Here is a 20,932-nt window from a genome sequence, read left to right on the forward strand (position 1 = left end):
CCAGAGTTTTCGACCCAAACAAGAAACAAAACAAACAAAACAAACTTAAAATAAATACATAAAAAATGTAGCTATTGAATGAAGAAATAAACAAATTACATTCTGTGCATAAGTCCTGTCTCCTTCAAATAATGGAACAGACTTTTTATGTCAATAGAAAATATATTTTATTAAAGTCATCTCTTTGACTCCAAGTCTCCAGATTCCCCTGTTTTAATGCTTCTCGCTCTTGTGTGTATTTATGCCAGTGTAAAACTACGTGCTTGACTGATTCCTCCTTGTTACAGTTATCACATAACCCTGATGGATGTGTGCCTATTAGATGCAGTGTTTTATTCAGTTTGGTGTGTCCCACACCCAGTCTTGTTCTCCTCTTTGGTGCTTCGGGGGAGAACTGGAGTAAATGTATGAAAGTTGGCAATCAAAAGTGGCATACATAAAAAAAATATCTTATTTATATCTTCATTTTTGTACCACTAGATACTGTATACTTATTTATTTATGTGTTTCTTTTATTTATCTCACTATCTCAGGAATCATGAGACCTGAATATTTAAATGATGGACAACTGTGGAGTTGACAAGTGGGGAGACTTCACCTGCTACATTTGACATATTAAAAAAAAACATTTTACATTTACACTGCTGTTTCTGTTGAGGTGAAATAATCCGTTAAGAATTCATTCGTTCAAATTCGTGATGTGAAATTTTGGTGTGGTTTGATTGGTAATGAACTAATGCCTTACATGCAACTCTTAACAACCAAGTTGAATTACAAGTACAGCAAATAATATTTTTGTGGAATAAACCTTTTAAACTAAAGTTGGTTAGTATTTGGGTGGAATACACCTTTTAAACTATTAATTTAAAAAACAATGTTATCATCCAGGTTGGTAGGTGGCGCTGTTGTAAAAAAAAAAAAACAGATCCCTAGAAACTGAAATCTTTGTTTTGGATTACTTAAAAAATCAAACATTGAAAATAATGCACCTTGTACTAATTTCTTCTTTTTTTTTGACACAACCACAGAAGTTTCACAAATGTTCTCTTTAAATCTCTTTAAACATCGATAACATTTTCAATGCATTTATCATATTCAGCATTGGTGACATTATATATACTGTATGTAGCTAAAGAAAAAAAATTATTGTGATCTGATCATGATCGTATCTTTGTAATTTTCATGGCACCCTATAGACAAAGGAAGATATTAGAACATGTTGACTTTGCCTTTGGGGATTAATGGTGGGAATAGTCCACAATTTTCTGTCTCATTTTATGCACCGAACAAAAAGAGTATTAAAAAATATATATATCATGTATATTACAGTTCTTTATTGATGGAATAACACATACTCGCCCTGTCACGGTATATTTCTGATGTCTGATTGGCGTACATGAAAATTAAAACAATGTGGTAAAAACAGATATTGTATTTCAGTGGTGCAAATTTCTAACAAATCAGGGATTATACAAATTCTGTAGACAGAAATCTTAATGATTGATTTTTTTGGGGGGGCAAATTACTAAGAGGACAAGAGGAACTTAAAATGTTATGAGTGGATAAATATGGGGGGAAAGCCACAAACTATTTTTTTTAAAGTATTGATAAAAGGTAAAAATGTTATGGAAACTGGCCCAGAAGATAGAATAGAACACACAGGACCATGTGGCATGAATGTCCAGTAGAAGTTTCTTTAGTTACACTTCCATCTACTTGCAAAGAGTTTTGCCCCCCGGGGCTCACAAACAGGTTCACTTGGTCATGTAATTAGAAAAGCTATGAAAAGCAGAAGTTTTACCATTTCCCCCCAATTTTCCTACACAACACTGCAGATGAAACAACACGACATTTAATTTAGGCACAGAGCCAGTATGACGTCTCCTCGTTTTGTATCGGGCTGCCGTGACAGAACAAGCTTCAGAGATTCTGTCGGGAATCAAATCATGTTTATTAAATTCAAATGAAGCTCTAATATAAATGAGGCAATGTATTTATTTTGTGTTTTTATTAGAAAAAAATGTTTTGAAACCACAGTGGACACATGAAAAGTGCTTTTGTTATTCGTCACGTTACTCTAAACTCATTTGTCCCAGTCAGGACCCTGTAGAATGATGACGCTGGTTATTTCACTGATCCGATTGGTCAGTCGGGCCCATTGACAGGGTTTTGATCTCTCATCTCTTTTATCTCTTCAATCTTATCTCTCATCTCCTGCTCCAGAGGCAGAGGCAGGTGCAGGAGCAGCCCCCCGGGGTGGTGCCTGACCCCTCTGGTAAGAAGAGAAGCAGCTTCGTCAGGACAGAAGACTCAAGAGTTAAGTCGCCTCCATAAACCACACGTCACAGACATTACCGTGACCTCACTGCATATGGAAGTCTATGAAGGATAGCCCCTTGAGATGAACCATCTCGTTTTCAAGGGGGTCCAACATGAAACAAAAAATACAACAGACAAATCACGTACAACTTACATACATACACACATAAAATCTCTCATTTACCGACCCCCACACACCCCTTTAGCCTGAACCCACAACTGTCGTACAGAGATCAGTAGTAGCAATAGTAATAATAATAATAATACAATTATATAATAAGATAATTTTTAAGAAAAGTAATAATAATAAAATAATAATACTCATAGAATGAAGTTCAGATTACAACAGATATATTGACAAGTAGATGCTTTGCAAAATCATGCATGTTTCTGATCCACCCTTAGAGAAACCCAGAGAAATGTGAGGGAGAGAGAAGAAAAAAGCTTAGAATTGTTCAGTGAATTAAAGTGTATACAATAATAATAACTGATGTAATTTACATAGAGCTGGTCACATTTACAATATTATTATTTTTTAATTTTTTAAATAAATGGTTCAGTGAATTAAAGTGTATATCATAATAATAATAATAATAATATTAATAATACATTTCATTTATAGAGCACTTTTCATTGCTAAAAGCGATCTCAAAGTGCTACAGCGTAAAAACAAGATGAAAGAAATATGACAAAAATAGGTTCAAAAAGAAAAAAACATCGGTAGAAGAAAAAGTACAAAATGTAGTGGAATGCTTGTTTAAAAAGAAAGGTTTTTAGGCCCTTCTTATCATAATAATGATAATCATAATTTATGTCATTTGCATAGAGGTGGTCACATTTACAATATTAATTTCATTTTCTTTTTTAAATAAATGGTTCAGTGAATGAAAGTGTATATAATAATAATAATAATAATAATAGTTGATGTTTTTTGCACTGGATTATTCTGGCTGTCCCGTCGGTGCAGGGGTCAGAGTTTCCGGGGTCGTGGTTCACAGGTGGAGGCGCAGGATGGAGCCATGTGACATGCGCACTCGGCCCTGTTGTTGACTTTTGTTATGACAAGTCGAGGCCTCGGACTAAATTAGGAGCGAAGCCCACCCCCGAGCCCCTCGCCGAGTCTGCCCGGGCGAAGCCGCGATGGAGGGCATGGACCTGGACCTGGACCTGGACCAGGAGCTCATGCAGAAGTTCAGCTGCATGGGCACGACGGATAAAGACATCCTGATCGCGGAGTTCCAGCGGCTCCTCGGCTTCCAGCTGAACCCCGCCGGATGCGCCTTCTTCCTGGACATGACCAACTGGTGAGCCCGGGGACTCGCGTGAGGCCTTCGTGCTAGATCGCAGATAGCGGAGCAGCAAGCTAACTGGCTAGCTAGCTCACGCGCTCGGCGGATGTTACTTGTACACGGACAAACATTGAATACGACAAGGAAAACGAGAAATGATATTCGTGTATAGTGTCCGTCGTGACTCGGTGTGTAACGGCAGCTGTGTGAACACGGGGCCGGTGACGTCGTAGTGAACGTAGCCAGCTGAGTCTGTGTGTGTGTGTGTGTGTGTGTGCGCGTGCGTGCGTGTCCCGACTTCTAATCCCCGGTGACGGGGACACGGTGTCTGGAAGCTCCGCGGGGATTTACGAGTTAAATATTCCGCCAACACGCGAGTGAAGTGTCGAAGTGGCTGCGACATATTAAAGAAAACATATTCAGGGTTGTTATTTGACGTGACATGTTTTTCCCCGTGGCTGACAAGTGCGTTAGCCACATTAGCTGCTAACTTGTACGTCAAGCTAGCTAGTAGAGCCGATACGTCACTGGACTAAAAGCCGATGATTAAAAGGTTCATATGAATATGATGATGTTGGTGAGGACACGAGACCCTTCAGTTATCGATTAGATTTAATGGATCACTCGTGACGTGTGTTCTGTCTCTCTCCTTCACCACCGAAGGATCGCGACGGTTTGTTACGTAATATCCCGAGATTTCACGTGCTGATGATGCATCACAAAACGGTTATTATTATTATTATTAGTAGTATTATTATTATTGTTGTTGTTATGGTCTGTGGGGGGAAACAGGCTGCTGTCTGTTGGTTATTATTATTATTTTAATTATTATTATTGTTGTTGTTGATATGGTCTATGTGGGGCAAAACAGTGCTGCTGTCTGTTGGTTATTATTATTATTGTTGTTGTTGTTATGGTCTATGTGGGGCGAAACAGTGCTGCTGTCTGTTGGTTATTATTATTATTATTATTATTATTGTTGTTGTTATGGTCTATGTGGGGCGAAACAGTGCTGCTGTCTGTTGGTTATTATTATTATTATTATTATTATTATTATTATTGTTGTTGTTATGGTCTAGGTGGGGCGAAACAGTGCTGCTGTCTGTTGGTTATTATTATTATTATTATTATTATTATGGTTGTTATGGTCTATGTGGGGGGGAACAGTGTGCGGACTGTACAGTAGGAATCACGTGACTTCGTGTGACTGGCTTCCTCTGCAACAACCAGCTTTCTAAAAATAAAAATCCGCTGCTGCTTCATGGACGAGCTGCCTGTCACAGGGAAGCAGCTAATCTGAACGTCTCCGCGGCTGCAGACATCTTAGTTTTCCTGCTTCACGATGTTATTTCTATTCAATCGGTCACTAGTGATGATTTTAATCATATTTTTAGTACAATAATACTACTATTACTGGACGAATAATTCTGAATAATACTGAATCGGTTTTATCTGTCTGTCCATCCGTTATCTAAACTGGAGAACCCAGAGACACGGGGAGCACATGGAAAGGTCCAAGGTGGTTGGTTGGTTGGTCCGAACCGGAATTCAAACCGAGAACCTTGTTGCTGTGCTGCTAAGCACTTCACCACCGCGCCGCCCCTCAATCTGTTTCATGTGGCTGTAAAATTAAATATTTCTGGGGGTTTTAGACTGATGATTGACATTTTTTTGCTGATTTTGAAGACATCAGTGTGGTCGTAATCAAATTACAACCTTTTTTAGTTTTCTGCTATTTATGTAAATTTGTAGCGCAAACAATGTATTTATTTAAGCAGGTTGATTAATAATGAAATGGGTATCTTGTTATTTAATGATAAATAGATGTAAGAACAGTGACAGAATGGGGGGGGATTTGTCTCCCATATTTCATAAATCTCCAGTTACACTCTTACTGTAATCTGTACTGTGTCTCTGCTTTCTGTTGTCGCAGGAATTTGCAGGCAGCCATCGGAGCCTACTACGACTTTGAGAGTCCCAACATCAGCGCGCCTTGCATGTCCTTAGTGAAGGACGTGACGATCGGCGAGGGCGAGTCGGTTCCTCCCGACACAGCTTTCACAAAGACCTGGAGGATACAGAACATGGGTAAGTTGTCTGCCGGAATCAAAAAGTAACGCAGAGCTGATTCCAGACCTTGAAAATGTAGAATCTTTGCACTCGCATGTCACGCAGAGTTCAGCATGTGTGTGTATGTGTGTTGCAGGTGCAGAGGCGTGGCCTCCCGGGGTTTGTCTGAAGTACGTCGGAGGGGATCAGTTCGGTCACGTGAACATGGTGATGGTGAGGTCTCTGGACCCCCAGGAGATGGCGGATGTGAGCGTGCAAATGCAGAGCCCCGTGTCTCCTGGCATGTTTCAGGGTCAGTGGAGGATGTGCACAGCGACAGGACTGTACTTTGGAGGTGAGGACCACAAACCTTTATACAACGCACGCACGCACGCACACACACACACACACACAGGAATTGGTGCTTTTTCAATAGAAACCTCACAATGAAGAGCAGACATCATGAGGTGTCGCTGGTTTCAGCTTCTAAAATGTGAGGATTTGATGCTTTTCTCTGTTGTACACTCCTGTAAACGGAAAATTGTTCTAGCTTGATCAGGATTTGTTTGAATTTCAAATTGCAGAGAAGTGCAGCAGAAATCTCCTCCTCCAGGAGAGGAATGTGAAAACATCTCTATAGTGGCAACATGTGCTCAGATTCAAGTCCCTGTAGTCAATGTCAGACATGTTAGAGGATAGAGACAGAAGAATAACACTTTTTTGAGTGGAGGGAGACTTTAAATCATACGCTGTCATGTGATTCACAACTAGAGCTGCAACAGTTAATCGATTAGAAATCCACCACTAAATTAATCCCCAAAACTATTTTGATAATCGATTAATCGGTTGAAGTATTTTTCATGTAGACGGAAGTCAAAATTCTCTGATTTCAGCTTCTTAAATGTGAATATTTTCTGCTTTCTTTGCTCCTCTGTGACAATAAACTGAATATCTTTGGTGTGTGGACAAACAAAACATCGTCTTGGTGGTTTTGGGAAACACGATCAACATTTTTTTTTTTACCATTTTAAGAACCAAACTACTATAAATGATCGTTAGTTAACTGCCCTACTCACAACACAAGTTGTTGCCTCTGCTTCTCCTGACAGACATCATCTGGGTGATCCTGAGCGTGGAGGTCGGAGGCCTCCTCGGCGTCACGCAGCAGCTTTCCTCCTTCCAGGCCGAGTTCAACACGCAGCCTCATCGCAGCCTGGAGGGAGACTACAACCCCTTCGCCTCGCCGGAGAAGAGCAAGTGCCCCAACAGCAACAACAACAGCCTCCATGACGGCGGCGGCGGCGGCGGTCACATGGTCGCGGAGGAACATTGGCAGGGAAACCCGAACCAGCTACAGCAAGATCAGAACGGACTCTCACACAACTCTGTGGATATAGTAGCAAACAGTCTACAAAGCAATCTGTCGGTAGTCTCTTACAACCAGGTGAGACCTCGTCGTCACTCTGCAAACCACTGAGTCAGAGTCGGGGATTTTTCTTCTTCTTTTCTTCGTCATTAAAAAAGACAGAATAACTTTTTAAGTTAAAAAAAAAATTTGTTTCATGTAATCTGTTAAGAAGAAAAGGAGAATGTAGTCCACAGTAAAGTAAACGGGTCCTCCCTTCACACAGATCAGAAGTCTTCAGAGGTTTGTTTCTGTCGTTGTCTCTTTCCTCATTCAACACAATGAAAAACTATAAGAAAAATGTATAAAACATACAAGTTTATTAGACGTACGTTACTGTAACGTTCCACAGTGTCTCCATCAAGAAACACGAGCACAACGGAAAATACCTAAAATCAAATAAAAACGATGGAAGCGTCATTTTGTTGATGCAAAGTTCCTGTAACATAAAAAAACAAATCAAAGACAGTTACCGTGCTGCTGCACCAGCCACGCTGCCGACTATTACCCACAATGCAACAGTCCCTCATGTAAAATCTGCTCATCTGCTCAATCAAAATAAAATCCAACACGAAGAGCACAGGAAAACAAATCAAACATTTTAAGATCATACATTTTTAAAAAGCTTCATCAAAATTAATTTTAATATCGCTCTCCAAATATTTATGAACTCACATAACTATGTTATCTGGTGTTAAAGTAAAAACATAAGCTGAAATATATTTTTGAATTTATTACACAACCAGTTCTACAGTACAACTAACACATATTTTCATCAATGATTCATGTACCAATAATTTACTGGTTTTTAAAAGTGTTTGAGCTCGAGATAGTAAAAATCAGATTTACAGTCACTTTTTTAGAGCTGCAACAGTTAATCGATTAGTAATCGATTACTAAATTAATCTGCAACTATTTTGATAATTGATTAATCGGTTCAAGTTGCTCAAAAAGAGTAATAATTCTCTGATTTCAGCTTCTTAAATGTGAATTTGTTCTGGTTTCTTTGCTCCTCTGTGACAGTAAACTGAATATCTTTGGTGTGTGGACAAAACAAAACATCATCTTGGAGTTTTGGGAAACATTTGGACATTTTTCACCATTTTATGAACCAAACAACTGATAGATTAATCGAGAAAATAATTGATAGATTAATCGATAATGAAAATCGTCGTTTCCACAGTCCTACACTATTTTTTCATGAAAACAACTTCAATGATGAAGTAATAATCAGAACGGTTGCTGATTAACTTTATGTTTATAAACTAGGTAAAACCAACGCTCCATAACTTGATGAGAAGTCTTTTGTCTTTTTTATTAATATTTCCCCCTCCGTGTACTGTACGCAGGGTATACAGGACTCGTTTCCCTTCGGACACTCTTAAGCCCAGTTGGACTTTGTCACAGTGCTGCAGCACCGGACCCAAACCAAACGTCCGGAGTGAGTCACACCCGTCGTCGCAGAGAGGACGAGGCTTCTTCATCATCTGGGAAGCGGCGGCTGGAAAAACGTGCGGAGATAAAAAAATAAAAGAAAACACTTTATGCAAAAAGTCCAGCGGCGACACTCCTGACGTGCAGCTCGGCAAACATCCCACCGCCACTGTACTGTACGCACGCGTGAATGCTAAGTTAAAAAAAAAAAAAGAGTGCTGAGGCTTTTTGAGTGATAATTATTTTTTTCCTGATTTTTTTCTTCTCTTTTTTTAGTTATCAGAGTGCAGATGAAACAATGATGATAGGAGTGTGTGTGTGTTTTTGTGAAGTTTTGTGTGTGTGTGTGTGTGTGTGTGTGTGTGTGTGTGTGTGTGTGTGTGTGTGTGTGTGTGTGTGTGTGTGTGTGTGTGTGTGTGTGTGTGTGTGTGTGTGTGTGTGTGTGTGTGTGTGTGTGTGTGTGTGTGTGTGTGTGTGTGTGTGTGTGTGTGTGTGTGTGTGAGTGAGAGATGTGCAACCTGAAAGAAAGACTTTGGAGGAAAAGCCATTTACTTTGCCAACTGATTCTCTGGTTTTCTGCTCTGACTCTTCACACATTGATCCGTCAGTTCCCTTTAAAACTAAATCTGATCATAGAACTAACCATCAAATTTTCATCTCATTCATTTAGGATAAATGTACATTGAGGGGAAAAGCAACAACATACCACAGAAATATAAATTCTAAGGCTCAGTGTTTTTCAACGTGGCTTCTTCATCACGGGAAATGAATTCCTCTCGCTCTCGTTCGTAGCTGCAGTTTTTTCAGATGCACTGTAATTTTTCCTCCAGTGGAGGGAGTCGGCCGTTTACTCTCAACGAGAAGACGTCGACATCCGACACACGGAAATCTAGTTTTACAGTCCGTCTCCATATGATTTAGTCCAGATTAATTCAGAGAATTCAGAGCCAACGTAGTTTGTAGCTACTGACCGTAAACGGAAATAAACCAGAAATTGAATCTTGATTCTCGTGCAAGAAGCTCGACAATTCTTGTGAGACAAGTTCTCAACGCTGACAAAATACATATCTATTAAATATGAGCAGAGTATTCACTGTAGGTATTAATGCAGTATTAGGGACCCCCCCGCCCCATCTGTCTTCATATGTAGTTTAGTTTAATGTGCTTGAGTTTAAATCAAACACAAAATAATAGGATCAATGCACATTTTACACGAAGATGCTGAATTCAAACCGTATGAACGATGGTAAAGACAAAACAGCACAATAAATCCATGTTTCTTTTTTATTTGCCCCGCCCTGAATGTTAATTTTAAATCTGTTTGCCATGTTACGTTGAATGTATCTGATGATTGTAGTTTTTTTGGAAACCTATTAATTTTACCCAAAGATGCGACATTGTGAATCTGGCAGTTTTATACGAGTGTGATTGCGTTTTCACGCCTCTCTCGAAATTATTCTTTTATGAGTTTTGAAAACTTTAAAGGAAATTGTTACCGTTTTTTTTTTTTATTATAACATTTTTTTTTCTTCCTTTCAGGTGTAAACTTTACATTACGACGGAGTTTTAGGGGCCACGTTGAGGGGGGAATAAAAGTGCGACTATCTCAATTTTTCCTCTTCATCTTTATACTTTTTTTGCAATATTATTCTTTTTTTTCTTGTAATATTTCGACTTTATACTTGTAATATTATGACTTTACCCTCATAATATTTTAACTTGCAATATTATGACTTTTTCTCTTAATATTTCGACTTTATTCTCAAAATATTACTTTTTTCTTGCAGTATTATGACTTTTTTTCTCTTAATATTTCGACTTCATAAATTTACAACTTTACTCTCTAAGTCTCCTCTTTCTCTCCCAACGTGGCCCCTAACACTCCGTCGTGTCACCTCACCAGTTAAATGAAAAACAAAAACAACAGAATTATGTTTTTATTCCCCCCTCGGACGTTTTGTTTTTATTCACCTGCACTAACTGATCTCTGATCTGCCCCCTGCCTCCACGAGTACAGTTACAGTACGTCCTGAAGGGGTTGAATCCTCTGTGATTCTATCTGTCACCCGGAGTGTTGAGACCCCGTCGTCTCCAACTGTTCGCCCCCTGGCTACTGTACCTCACCTTCACAGTAACACACGTGTGGAGAATCTTTTTGGGCCCTGTCGTGCTTTATTGTGATAAAACAATATTCTTCTCCCACACTTGGTCATTTTGTTTTTCCTTGTGTTCTTCCACGTCTCCACCGGGGCCAGATTGCAGAATGAATCAGTTGGCATTAGACTATAAAAACAGCACATCTGTGAGAGTGAGGATGTGCAAACAGACTTTGGAAAAGCGTGTTCCCCTATTGGATGTTTGATGAATTGTTTGTATGATTAAATTATCACTTCAAACTGAAATCTTGCCGACTTTTGTGTCGTCTGTTTTTGTTTTAGTTCGGCAGCTTCAGTTCACACTAAAACAATCTTTGTCTATTTAATCTGTCAAATTTCAATCTGTTTGCATTTGAACTGGACACAAACTAGAGCTGCAACTAACCATTGCTTTCTCACTATCGATTGATCTGTAGAATTTTTTTCTTGATTAATCGATCAGTTGTTTGGTTCATAAAATGTTGAAACATGTCGATCGTGTTTTCCAAAACCGCCAAGACGATGTTTAGTTTTGTTCACACACCAAAGGTATTCAGTTCACTTTCACAGAGGAGCAAAGAAACCAGAACATATTCACATTTAAGAAGCAGAAATCAGAATTATGACTCTTTTTGAGCAACTTGAACCGATTAATCGATTATCAAAACAGTTTACCGGTCGATTACTAATCGATTAACTGTTGTAGCTTTGAATCTGTTTTGTGTATTTATACTGTGACAGTGAAGTAATCTGTTTAAACCAGCGCACTGGGCTTTTCATAGCTATAAGTCAACGCTATGAATGAACTCCGTGTTAATATTCACACGACTTCATGGAGCAGGGCGACGTGCTGCGAAGCCTCCGGTGACTTTCCTCCCGCTCTTGTTCTTCAAGTTTTACAGCCAATGAACAAAGAAGTTTCTGATGAGGAGTCGATGTGGTGACATTTCAGCGGCCGTGTGGACGGTGGAGGTTTCATCAAACTCCCCCCCCCCCCCACTGGGGGGCACTTCAAGGTGTCGGATGACTTGTTAGCCTGGAGGTTTACTGGTCAACTGTGGCTCGCAGCTCCTCCATATTTCCCTCTTCTCTCTTTTTTTTTTTAGGGCCTTTTGTGCCCGTCAACGTCACGGCAGCAGCCGACGGCCCGGGGCGGGACACACTTTGAAGTCTGCATTATAACATGTAAATGTTCTATGGAAGACTCTGCAAAGGTCCAACTGACTGGAAACTATTCTCTCTTTAACTTTCTCAGTCCAAGCTATTAAAAAAAAAAAAAACCCACATCGTGAGCAACTTCACTTTTTTAAGAAAAACTGCTGTAATTCTATGATTTGAAAGATGATTTTTTTTTCGCGCAGGCTGACTCTCTCTGGAATATTTCTGGCACAAACCGCGTCAACGCTACTGTTTAGTTTGAGCAAACATTTGCTCACTCTCGCTTTTCTCGTTGCCGCGCGCTCGTCTCGTGCTGTCGCTCGGTACCAGTTTTGCAACTTTTCCCAAAGTTTTCCACCTTCTGAAAAGCAGCTCCAGCCATATTTTTTTTTTTGTATAGATATGTCACACAGGTCAGGTGTGAAGGTCCCGATCCCGTGTGACCTCACGACCCCCCTTGACACAAACGTTAAGCGACTGTATGATGCAATGCTCGACGGCGACTTTTATTTTTATTAAAATAACCTGCATGATAGCGTGTCATGTGAAGAAGAAAGAGTTTACCAGTCGCTCTCGTCTGTAGCTATATATATATTTATGTATATTTATATACTACTGTAAATGTGGCATGAATTATTCCTCCGGTGACCTTTGACCCCTTGCTAGTATCCGATCAGATTAGATCCAAACTGCAGATGCTGCAGCTTCAGTCATTTCTTCTGTTCTTTCTGTAACTTAAGTTCACAAAGTGTTTGAATGTTCTGCCTCGAAAGCGCTCCTGACTTGACGGTAACTGACAGTCGGACGGCCTCGCAGCTTCTCTCCCCCGGGGCGGTTCAGATCGCAGGTCTGTTGACTTTGTTTGCTGAAGGAAACTCTGTGTGTGAATACGGCCCCGGGTCATTATTAAGTCGGGCACTTACAAGCAAACTCCCTCGTTTGAGACACACCCTTCTCTTTCAGAATCGATGTGTCTCGAAGGCTCCGCGTCCAGAGCGAGTGAAACTCCTGCTGCTGCCGCCGCCGCTGCTGAGTCGGAGTGAGGCGCCTGGTGTGGAGGAGATCCAGCTCTGCAGAGAACTCCAGCCGGGGGAACATCCTGACCTGAGGTGACGGAGAGCCACGGTGTCCAGACCTGAGATCAGTCCACACTTCAACTGAGGCGGAGCGGCACAAGCTGCTCAATCCACCTTTTTGCTCAAAAACACTGACGAGTGGATTTTACAGTAAGTATGATATGAATATGTGGCTGTTCAACTTTTCCGACAGTCCTTCAAAAACCCCCAGATCTACACAATATGTTTTTCCTTGGATTCTTTACTGATGTCTCATGTATCTACACATCAGGAGCTTTTCTTGTGTCTTATGAGTTTTGAAATGGGAGATTATAAGATACACGATAATAACCACAGAGAGATGTTTGTTATAGATCATCTGTCTGTGTATCGGTGAATGATACAAGTCGGCCAGTCAAAATATTACTGTTCATAGGTTCACTGTCTCCAAAACACCGAGATGTCACTGATTAGTCAAATATTCAAATACCGCAAGGTTTGACTTTAACTTTTCTCGAGCTCAATGCAAACAATGTGCAGCACCATCGCTGTTTGTCAACAGATGTCGTACATCGGCTCATTTCTGTGCACATGTGCCTTTTTAATATCAAACTGTAGATACAGTAAATACCACAAAGGTTCTTTGTTCAGTGAAAACATTTCGTCGCAGTAGGGAAGACACAGGCGTCGGTTAGACGATCGAAGATGCTGGAATCTCTTTACCTGTCACCTGAAAATATGATATTATATTATCTTATTTTGTTGCAATAAAGTTGAAGCTGCACTTTCATGTGGTAGCTCGGCGGTTCGGTTGAACCTACAGTAGTAGTTTTTAACATCCATTACTTTAATTATTAGATATTCTTTACTAAACTCTAAACTCTTAATCTGACAAGTAACTAATGTAATATTTGTTATTATTTTCATACTGATATGGACCTATATGCGTCTGAAATAAAAGTTAAAGTAACGAGTAATTATTAGAACTGGCAAGTCTGAAATATTTAGTTGCATAAAATTAAAATATTGAAGTTGGGTGAAAGAACCTGAAAACATATTCCATCATATCAACTTTGCATTACTTTACTCCCACGTCACTGTACTGTTAGTGCTGCTCCTGAGTATACAATCTATTACCATCCTGCCGACTACGACTACTACTGCTTATATCTAAAGTTATGTATTCCAACTAGAACTTACCATAAAGAAACATGTTATGATGATGATGATGATGATGATGATGATGATGATACTTTTATTTGGATTAATATTTTGCAATTTCAATCTTTTTTTTTGTCAGGACTTTAGTCTAAAAGTTGGTCGAGCTGATATAATCAATGTTTTACATATTTAGAAAAAAAAGCTTCATTCAAAAGAAGTACTTTTTATTCAGTGTGTCTCCCTCAATTGTACAATCTGCTGCAACGAGAAACAAACACGTACGTGTGCGACATGGACCCAGACTCATTTATCAGCGCACACACATAAATATCCCCCGTATCAATCTGACTGTTACTGTATCTGACAACGTGTTCAACGCGGCAACAAATGTACGTCTACAAATAACAGGCTTGATTTCACGAGCATGCTGCTTTCATTTGAGTAGTACACACACACACACACACACACACACACACACACACACACACACACACACACACACAAACACACACACACACACACAGAACCTTGATGAACAAGTTTTTGAGCTGCTCGAGTCTGCATGCGAGGAAAAAAAGGAGCCACAAACTCACCGTTCACACAGTTTCACATAGTTTTCACATCTATTTTATGGAAAATACTGTCAAATATAAATGTGACTGTAAATACTTTTGGGATGATCCTTTATTATAAGTACTAAGGTGGTGAACAGATGATGAAGGTTTGTGGTGAATTAAGCAAATGTCATCTTTGGGTTATTTTTTTTAATCTTAATTCATTTTTTAAAAATCTACAACTTATTGGATTTTACCTTTTTTACTGTAATCTCCATCTTGTCTCCTACGATTCCTCGTCGCACCACGTCAAGTTTCGTTTTGGAAAAGCTTTTGAATCGAGGACAGTTACACCTGATCGTGTAATTAATCACTCGTTACGTCAGAATCAAATTAGAACATAACTTTATTGGTCCTTCGCTCGTGGCTCACGGAACAAAAACATACACGCACGTCTTAGTCGAGTCGGTTTTCAACATTTTTAAATGTTGATTTTTTGGGGTTCTTTGAAGGCGGATAAAGTTTTTTAACTTAAACTACTGAAAACTGAAATATACAGTGTTCAGTTTTCAAAACACACTTTTATCAAATGAGATACCGACATGTAGAACCACTCCCTCGCTGCCGACCTGTTCTCCTACTCACACTGCAGTCAATATGTTTCCAGCTACTTATCATGTATTTATTATATGTAATACGTGTCCCACCCTTCATTTTCTAGTCCACACTATCACACTTTCCTCTGTGATTAACTCGTGATGCATCCTGACGACCTGGTGGGTTGGTTGTTTCTGGGTGTTACATTGTGATTACAGCCAATTCATTTTCTTCAGTTACAAACGAGACTCGGATCTTTCTTCCTTTATCTGCACGAGTAGATCTGATTCTGATATAACTGAGTGACAACAACGGAAGGAAACAGTCAGAGTTTTCATCCAGGCTGAGCCAGTTGACCTGAATATTTCTGAAATATGGGAATCTGAAATGAATTCCTGTACATACTAATATGTTGAGTCACAGAACAAAGTAATTGACCTTGAAGGGGAAAAGCCTCAACAACAACAGCCTCATTGACTCTAACTGTCATAAAGATTCCCCCATAACCGATTCCTTGTTTCAAAGTGAGTTCCAGCAAAGTAAATACCACGGAACAAAATGTCAAGTTGACTTTGGGATTGCTGCTGTTTAAATATTTGGCGTTTGGTTATGGTTTCAGCAGCAGCGTCAATGCCACGCTGGTCTCGCCAGACAATGTCACCGTTCAGCAGGGAAGTCATCTGTTGGGATGGATGGATTGATGGATGGATGGATGGAGGGATGGATAGATAGATAGATAGATAGATAGATAGATAGATAGACGGACGGATATATGGATGGATTAATTGATGGAAGAATGGATAGATGGATGGATAGATATATAGATAGATAGATAGATGGATAGATAGATAGATGGATAGATGGACGGAGAGATGGATGGATAAATTGATGGATGGATGGATAGATGAATAGATAGATAGATAGATGGATGGATGGATGGATGGATAGATAGATATATTTTCATTTCCCAGTGTCCGTGTGGTCCTCACCAGATCTCCCGATGTCCAGGTGAGCGAACACCATGTCTCCACGGTGACAAAACCCTTCTTTTTTCCTTCTGTGAAGGAGCATGGGGAGTCCAGGGTGTGAACACACGGGCTGCACCGCGTGCTCGCCTCTCTACACCAGCCAACCCCACACTAACCCCCGCGTGGCCTGGCCGGACGAGGCGGAGGACGTCAAGCCGCCCCGCAGTCTGCTGGGGCTCCCCGAGCTCAGCTGGCCGGGGGTCCACCTCCCCTGCTACGACCGGTTGGTCATAGAGGAGAACCCCTGGGTGCTGGAGGTGACGGAGGCGCCCGCTCCCGCTGCCACTCCTCCCTACAGGACCGCGGAGCCGGGCCCACCCGCCCCCGGGCAGGAAGCCCCGGATTCCTCCCCCGGAGCGGCGGGGCAGGTGGAGGAGCGCTGTCTGGAGCAGGTCCAGACCATGGTGGTGGGAGAGGTGCTGAAGGACGTGGACACGGCCTGCAAGCTGCTCAACATCTCACCAGGTAGAGCACAAGGCCACAGGCTGATGTCTCCCTATCACACATATTTAAAGTAGAAAATAAACCTGCTGCGCTGGCAGAGGTCGGAGTTTAAACTTCTGAAAACGGACCTTTTGTTTGTTTACTCTGACAGTAATTCATATGTACAGTGACACAACTGATGCCCCGCCCACCTTGTGCAAACTCTTCTGTTGACTCAGTTTCATCTTCACTTCTTACGAACTGAGTCGTCAGCCGCAGCCTTTACGATCAAACGAGCCATGCTCGGTTATTTGCCTATGTTGAGGGAGTTCCACTGCACCTACTTTCTTAACTTCTACTCTCATCGTGCAACTACTCCCATCTGTTAGTCAGACAACTTCCTGTCTGCTCACGTCTCCGTCCGTCTCCCCCTGCAGACCCGTCGGACTGGAGCTGCGTGCACGTTCAGAAGTGGCTGCTGTGGACCGAGCACCTGTACCGGCTGCCACAGGTGAGCGCCGTGTTCCAGGAGCTGAGCGGCAGCGACCTGTGCTCCATGACGGAGGCCGACTTCAGGCAACGCTCGCTGCAGTTTGGAGACATGGTGTTCGCTCACCTGGACATCTGGAGATCTGGTGAGGACCACACGGACACTGGGAAATGAAACTATCTACCTATCTATCTATCTATCTATCTATCTATCTATCTATCCATCTATCCATCCATCCATCCATCTATCTATCTATCTATCTATCTATCTATCTATCTATCTATCTATCTATCTATCTATCTATCTATTCATCTATCCATCCATCCATCAATTTATCCATCCAGCTCTCCGTCCATCTATCTATCTATAGATCTATTTATCCATCCATCTATCCATTCTTCCATCAATTAATCCATCCATATATCCGTCCGTCTATCAATCTATCCATCCATCAATCCATCCATCCATCTATCCATCTATCCATCTATCTATCTATCATCCATCTTTCTGCATCAACTCAACTGTAATGTTGGCGACTTGTGAAGCAAACTGCTGCTGGAATAAAAAAAAAAATGTTTTTCTTTAGCTGCAGCGATGAAGGAGCGCTGTCCGCCAGAGGAGAGCAAATCTGGTGAGTTTTGACTTGATGCAGGTTCAGAAAGCCGCAGTGATTATGATGAGCTGAGGTTAAAAACAAAGTGAAGTGATGAAGTTAAGTTCATTTAGTGTTCTCTCTCATGTCAGCGGCGGACGATGACTCCTGGTCGGAGGTGATGTGTAACTACCCCAGTCAGCCCATCCACCTGTGGCAGTTCCTTCAGGAGCTGCTCCTCAAACCGCACAACTACAGTCGCTGCATCAGCTGGCTCAACAAAGAGAAAGGTAACGGGACCGAGTTACAGAACAGTCAATCACAGGGACTCATCTACTGTCCACATGATACTGTACGCTCATCATAAGATTGATCCTTGTCGCATGTTTATGAGGCTTTGTCATATTTCAGACGGCATCCGAAGCTACTGGACGTTATCCTACATTTACCACACAAATCGCGTTAAGCCTTTTCCTTATATGGGCTTCTATTGGGAAACGCTTAATGTAAGATAACGTCCATAATTATAGGATTTCGGTTTTAATTTTTTGGACTGTAGTAATGGGTTTATGACGAAGCATATCTGAGAGAAATTTGGTGATTAGGGGTTAGGGCCCAAGGGTGGGCGGGGGGCTTTAAAGCCTGGAATTGGTATTTTTTCTTAGTAATAAGTGTCTGCCAAAACATTAGATAAATTTAAAAAAAAAGTCTAAATACATTGGTTGAGAGACTGAACTATGTATTTCAAAAAATAGTGGAGGTTCTCTGAGGGCCCATCACGACTCGGCATGAGACTCTGTCAGCTAATCTACTGACCAGTAACTTCGTCATGTCTTCCCTCAAAAAATAAAGTCTGTGTCCCCGAAGAGAAAGAATAGGAAAGAAAGAGATTTTAAAAACAAGCCAAGGGAAAAAAAATGTTAATTTATTTCAAAGATACGAGGCTTGCTATTAGCAAACTCCTACTATGACAGATAGCTAGCTAGCTAGCAGCTACCTAGCTGAGATCGACCCAGCTGCTATTGCTAGCTAACTTATTGTAACTTTTCGTACCTGAATACAGTAGGAGTTAGCTAGTTACTTTTAGAACACACACACACACACACAACAGTATCATACATTTATCAGCTTATGTAAAGCGCCCAGAATTGGGTGGTACGCCCCTGCATGTTAGCACGCTTACATTTGCTTTTATTTCAAAGCTAGCACCACTAGCATGGCCGCAGACTCTCTCGTCCACCAAACCCGAGTCATTTTTCTTTCTTCCTCCCCGAAGGGATTTTCAAAATCGAGGACTCGGCTCAGGTGGCCAAGCTGTGGGGCATCAGGAAGAACCGGCCGGCGATGAACTATGACAAGCTGAGCCGCTCCATACGCCAGTACTACAAGAAGGGGATCATCCGAAAGCCCGACGTGTCGCGCCGACTCGTCTACCAGTTCGTCAAACCCGTATGACGACGGGGAACCCGCCGCCGCCGCCGCTCAGACGCCACTGGGACTCATGACCAACCGAGGATATATGCTGGACATACAGAGAGAAGGGGCGTGAACTCTGGAGCTCATTGGTTTTTGTTATACCCGATGTTTTCATACTTAATTGTAAAGACTGCCTACCGAAAACATGCACTCCTGCCTATTATGACTTTCCTCTATTTTGTATAATTCTTAGAAAGTGGATTTAGTTTTGTTCGTCTCTTTGAGTGTGGAAACATTTCAAAAGAATTTGCTGCACAGAGTTCGATGGAAGGATACCTGAAGGCAGCAGTTATCTCGACTAAGGACGGAGGCTGGAAACATCTCTCTGCCGATGACATGGCTGTTTCCTAAAGTTCAAGAAACAAAATCTTCCTTTGTCAACTAAAGTGTGACTGTAGGTGCTCGTAGGCCAATTCAGTTTGAGCCGGTCCTTGTGCTAAGCTAGGCTAATCGGCTGAGCTACACTGTACGGTTGCGGTTGTACTGTAGGGCTACGAACGCCATGAGGGAATCGCAACGTGATTGGTTGTACAGTCGATTCATATTTCCTTCGCCTCCGACAGTGTCGTCATAAAGATTTAGTTGTGATTTATTTTCGAAAACCAACATATTCTTAATTTGGACAAACCTCCGTCGGCTGCTGGCTCCAGCTACATGTTAATCATTCATAAAGACGTTATTCCCAGGTGTCGAGAACATTTAGAAGTTGCGCAACAATTGCAAAAGTAAGTGATTATTTTATTAAACCTGCCGTGATAAATATTCCTATCCATTTCTTTTATGAGGGTTTATCTTTATGATCTACATTAAAGCTATGAATCATAACCTCGAGATGTGCATGTTCATACTGTACACAAGAAAAAATCACACGGACACTAACGTTTTCAACAAATCTGTTTCCCCTTTCATAACCAATATCGCAATATTGACACCATCACAACAAATCTGATTCTGGGTTTTTCATCACTATTTCATCAATATTTTTCTGTGACCATAATCATTTTTTATGCATATTTAAATGAACTTCTTGTTACATCAAGATGAACAGGCACTACACCAGTTAGGAGATAAAAGTACATCACTAACTATGAACATACATCTTCTAGACCGCTAATATACAGTAGGGGGGTTCCCACAGCGTGAGCCGCCGTCCCCTGTGTGCATAAGGAAGAGATCGTCAACATAAAAAAAAGCATTTACATATACACCTTTTTACTGCCTCAACGTGGTTAGGTCTCATTTTTCAAACTCAACACAGTTGTACAGTTACAATAGAATATAATCTTTAAATTACATCATCATATACAAATCTTGACAGCGTGGGATAACGTCACGCTTATTTATGATATACCGACAGTTCCGTCGCGACGGAATTCGTACGATATGGTTCCTAATATACTTTATATGTTTTTCCATTGCTGTTATTAAAATGAAACACGTTGACATTACACTACATTTTGTCTTTATAGTCAATCACTTGCATTTTTTTTTTTTTTTTTTACTTTTAATTTTTTTAAGTTACATTTACACAACTCATACACACTGGATGAAGATGTTTCCCCAAAAATACTAACCTGGTAAAAGTGGATCGTGCGTTTGCACTTGCATGTGTCGTGTGTTTACTGAATGTGTGTGCGTGTGCGTGCGCGCGCGTATGTGTGTGTGTGTGTGTGTGCATGTGCGTGTGTGTGTGTGAGTGTGTGTGTTGCGCGTGTGCGTGCGTGTGTGTGTGTGTGTGTGTGTGTGTGTGTGTGTGTGAGTGTGTGT

At 41.0% G+C, this 20,932-nt stretch overlaps 3 protein-coding genes across 3 annotated transcripts in view; 2 read left to right on the plus strand and 1 right to left on the minus strand.

The window, feature by feature from the left end:
- The first annotated feature begins 2,190 nt into the window (after positions 1–2,190).
- LOC118317030 (protein ILRUN) lies at positions 2,191–10,898 on the plus strand. Its single transcript, XM_035645451.2, has 6 exons — positions 2,191–2,316; positions 3,287–3,623; positions 5,542–5,696; positions 5,815–6,012; positions 6,767–7,101; positions 8,412–10,898. Exons 2-6 carry the CDS (start codon positions 3,460–3,462, stop codon positions 8,445–8,447), a joined length of 888 nt encoding a protein of 295 aa, XP_035501344.1. The 5' UTR covers positions 2,191–2,316; positions 3,287–3,459; the 3' UTR covers positions 8,448–10,898.
- A 786-nt stretch (positions 10,899–11,684) lies between these two features.
- LOC118317028 (SAM pointed domain-containing Ets transcription factor-like) lies at positions 11,685–20,615 on the plus strand. Its single transcript, XM_035645449.2, has 6 exons — positions 11,685–13,015; positions 16,222–16,649; positions 17,045–17,242; positions 17,684–17,728; positions 17,842–17,979; positions 18,966–20,615. The coding sequence occupies exons 2-6, from the start codon at positions 16,226–16,228 to the stop codon at positions 19,142–19,144; spliced, it is 984 nt and encodes a 327-aa protein (XP_035501342.1). The 5' UTR covers positions 11,685–13,015; positions 16,222–16,225; the 3' UTR covers positions 19,145–20,615.
- The window catches only part of LOC118317021 (protein kinase C and casein kinase substrate in neurons protein 1), a 30,298-nt gene continuing 28,481 nt past the window's right edge, over positions 19,116–20,932 (minus strand). Inside the window, exon 11 of the mRNA XM_047331181.1 lies at positions 19,116–19,170. Coding sequence (XP_047187137.1) covers positions 19,131–19,170 — 40 coding nt within the window. The 3' untranslated portion in view covers positions 19,116–19,130. The remainder of the gene's footprint in view (positions 19,171–20,932) is intronic.

The sequence above is a fragment of the Scophthalmus maximus genome, chromosome 3, assembly GCF_022379125.1.
Source record: "Scophthalmus maximus strain ysfricsl-2021 chromosome 3, ASM2237912v1, whole genome shotgun sequence".
NCBI lineage: Eukaryota > Metazoa > Chordata > Actinopteri > Pleuronectiformes > Scophthalmidae > Scophthalmus > Scophthalmus maximus.

Excerpts from the sequence above, each read along its gene's own strand:
- LOC118317028 (XM_035645449.2), top strand. The coding sequence starts at position 16,226 with ATGGGGAGTCCAGGGTGTGAACACACGGGCTGCACCGCGTGCTCGCCT. Across the intron at positions 16,650-17,044 it reads GCTGCTCAACATCTCACCAG|ACCCGTCGGACTGGAGCTGC; the intron begins GTAGAGCACAAG and ends CTCCCCCTGCAG. Across the intron at positions 17,729-17,841 it reads GCCAGAGGAGAGCAAATCTG|CGGCGGACGATGACTCCTGG; the intron begins GTGAGTTTTGAC and ends CTCTCATGTCAG.
- LOC118317030 (XM_035645451.2), top strand. The coding sequence starts at position 3,460 with ATGGAGGGCATGGACCTGGACCTGGACCTGGACCAGGAGCTCATGCAG. Across the intron at positions 5,697-5,814 it reads CTGGAGGATACAGAACATGG|GTGCAGAGGCGTGGCCTCCC; the intron begins GTAAGTTGTCTG and ends TGTGTGTTGCAG. Across the intron at positions 7,102-8,411 it reads CGGTAGTCTCTTACAACCAG|GGTATACAGGACTCGTTTCC; the intron begins GTGAGACCTCGT and ends TACTGTACGCAG.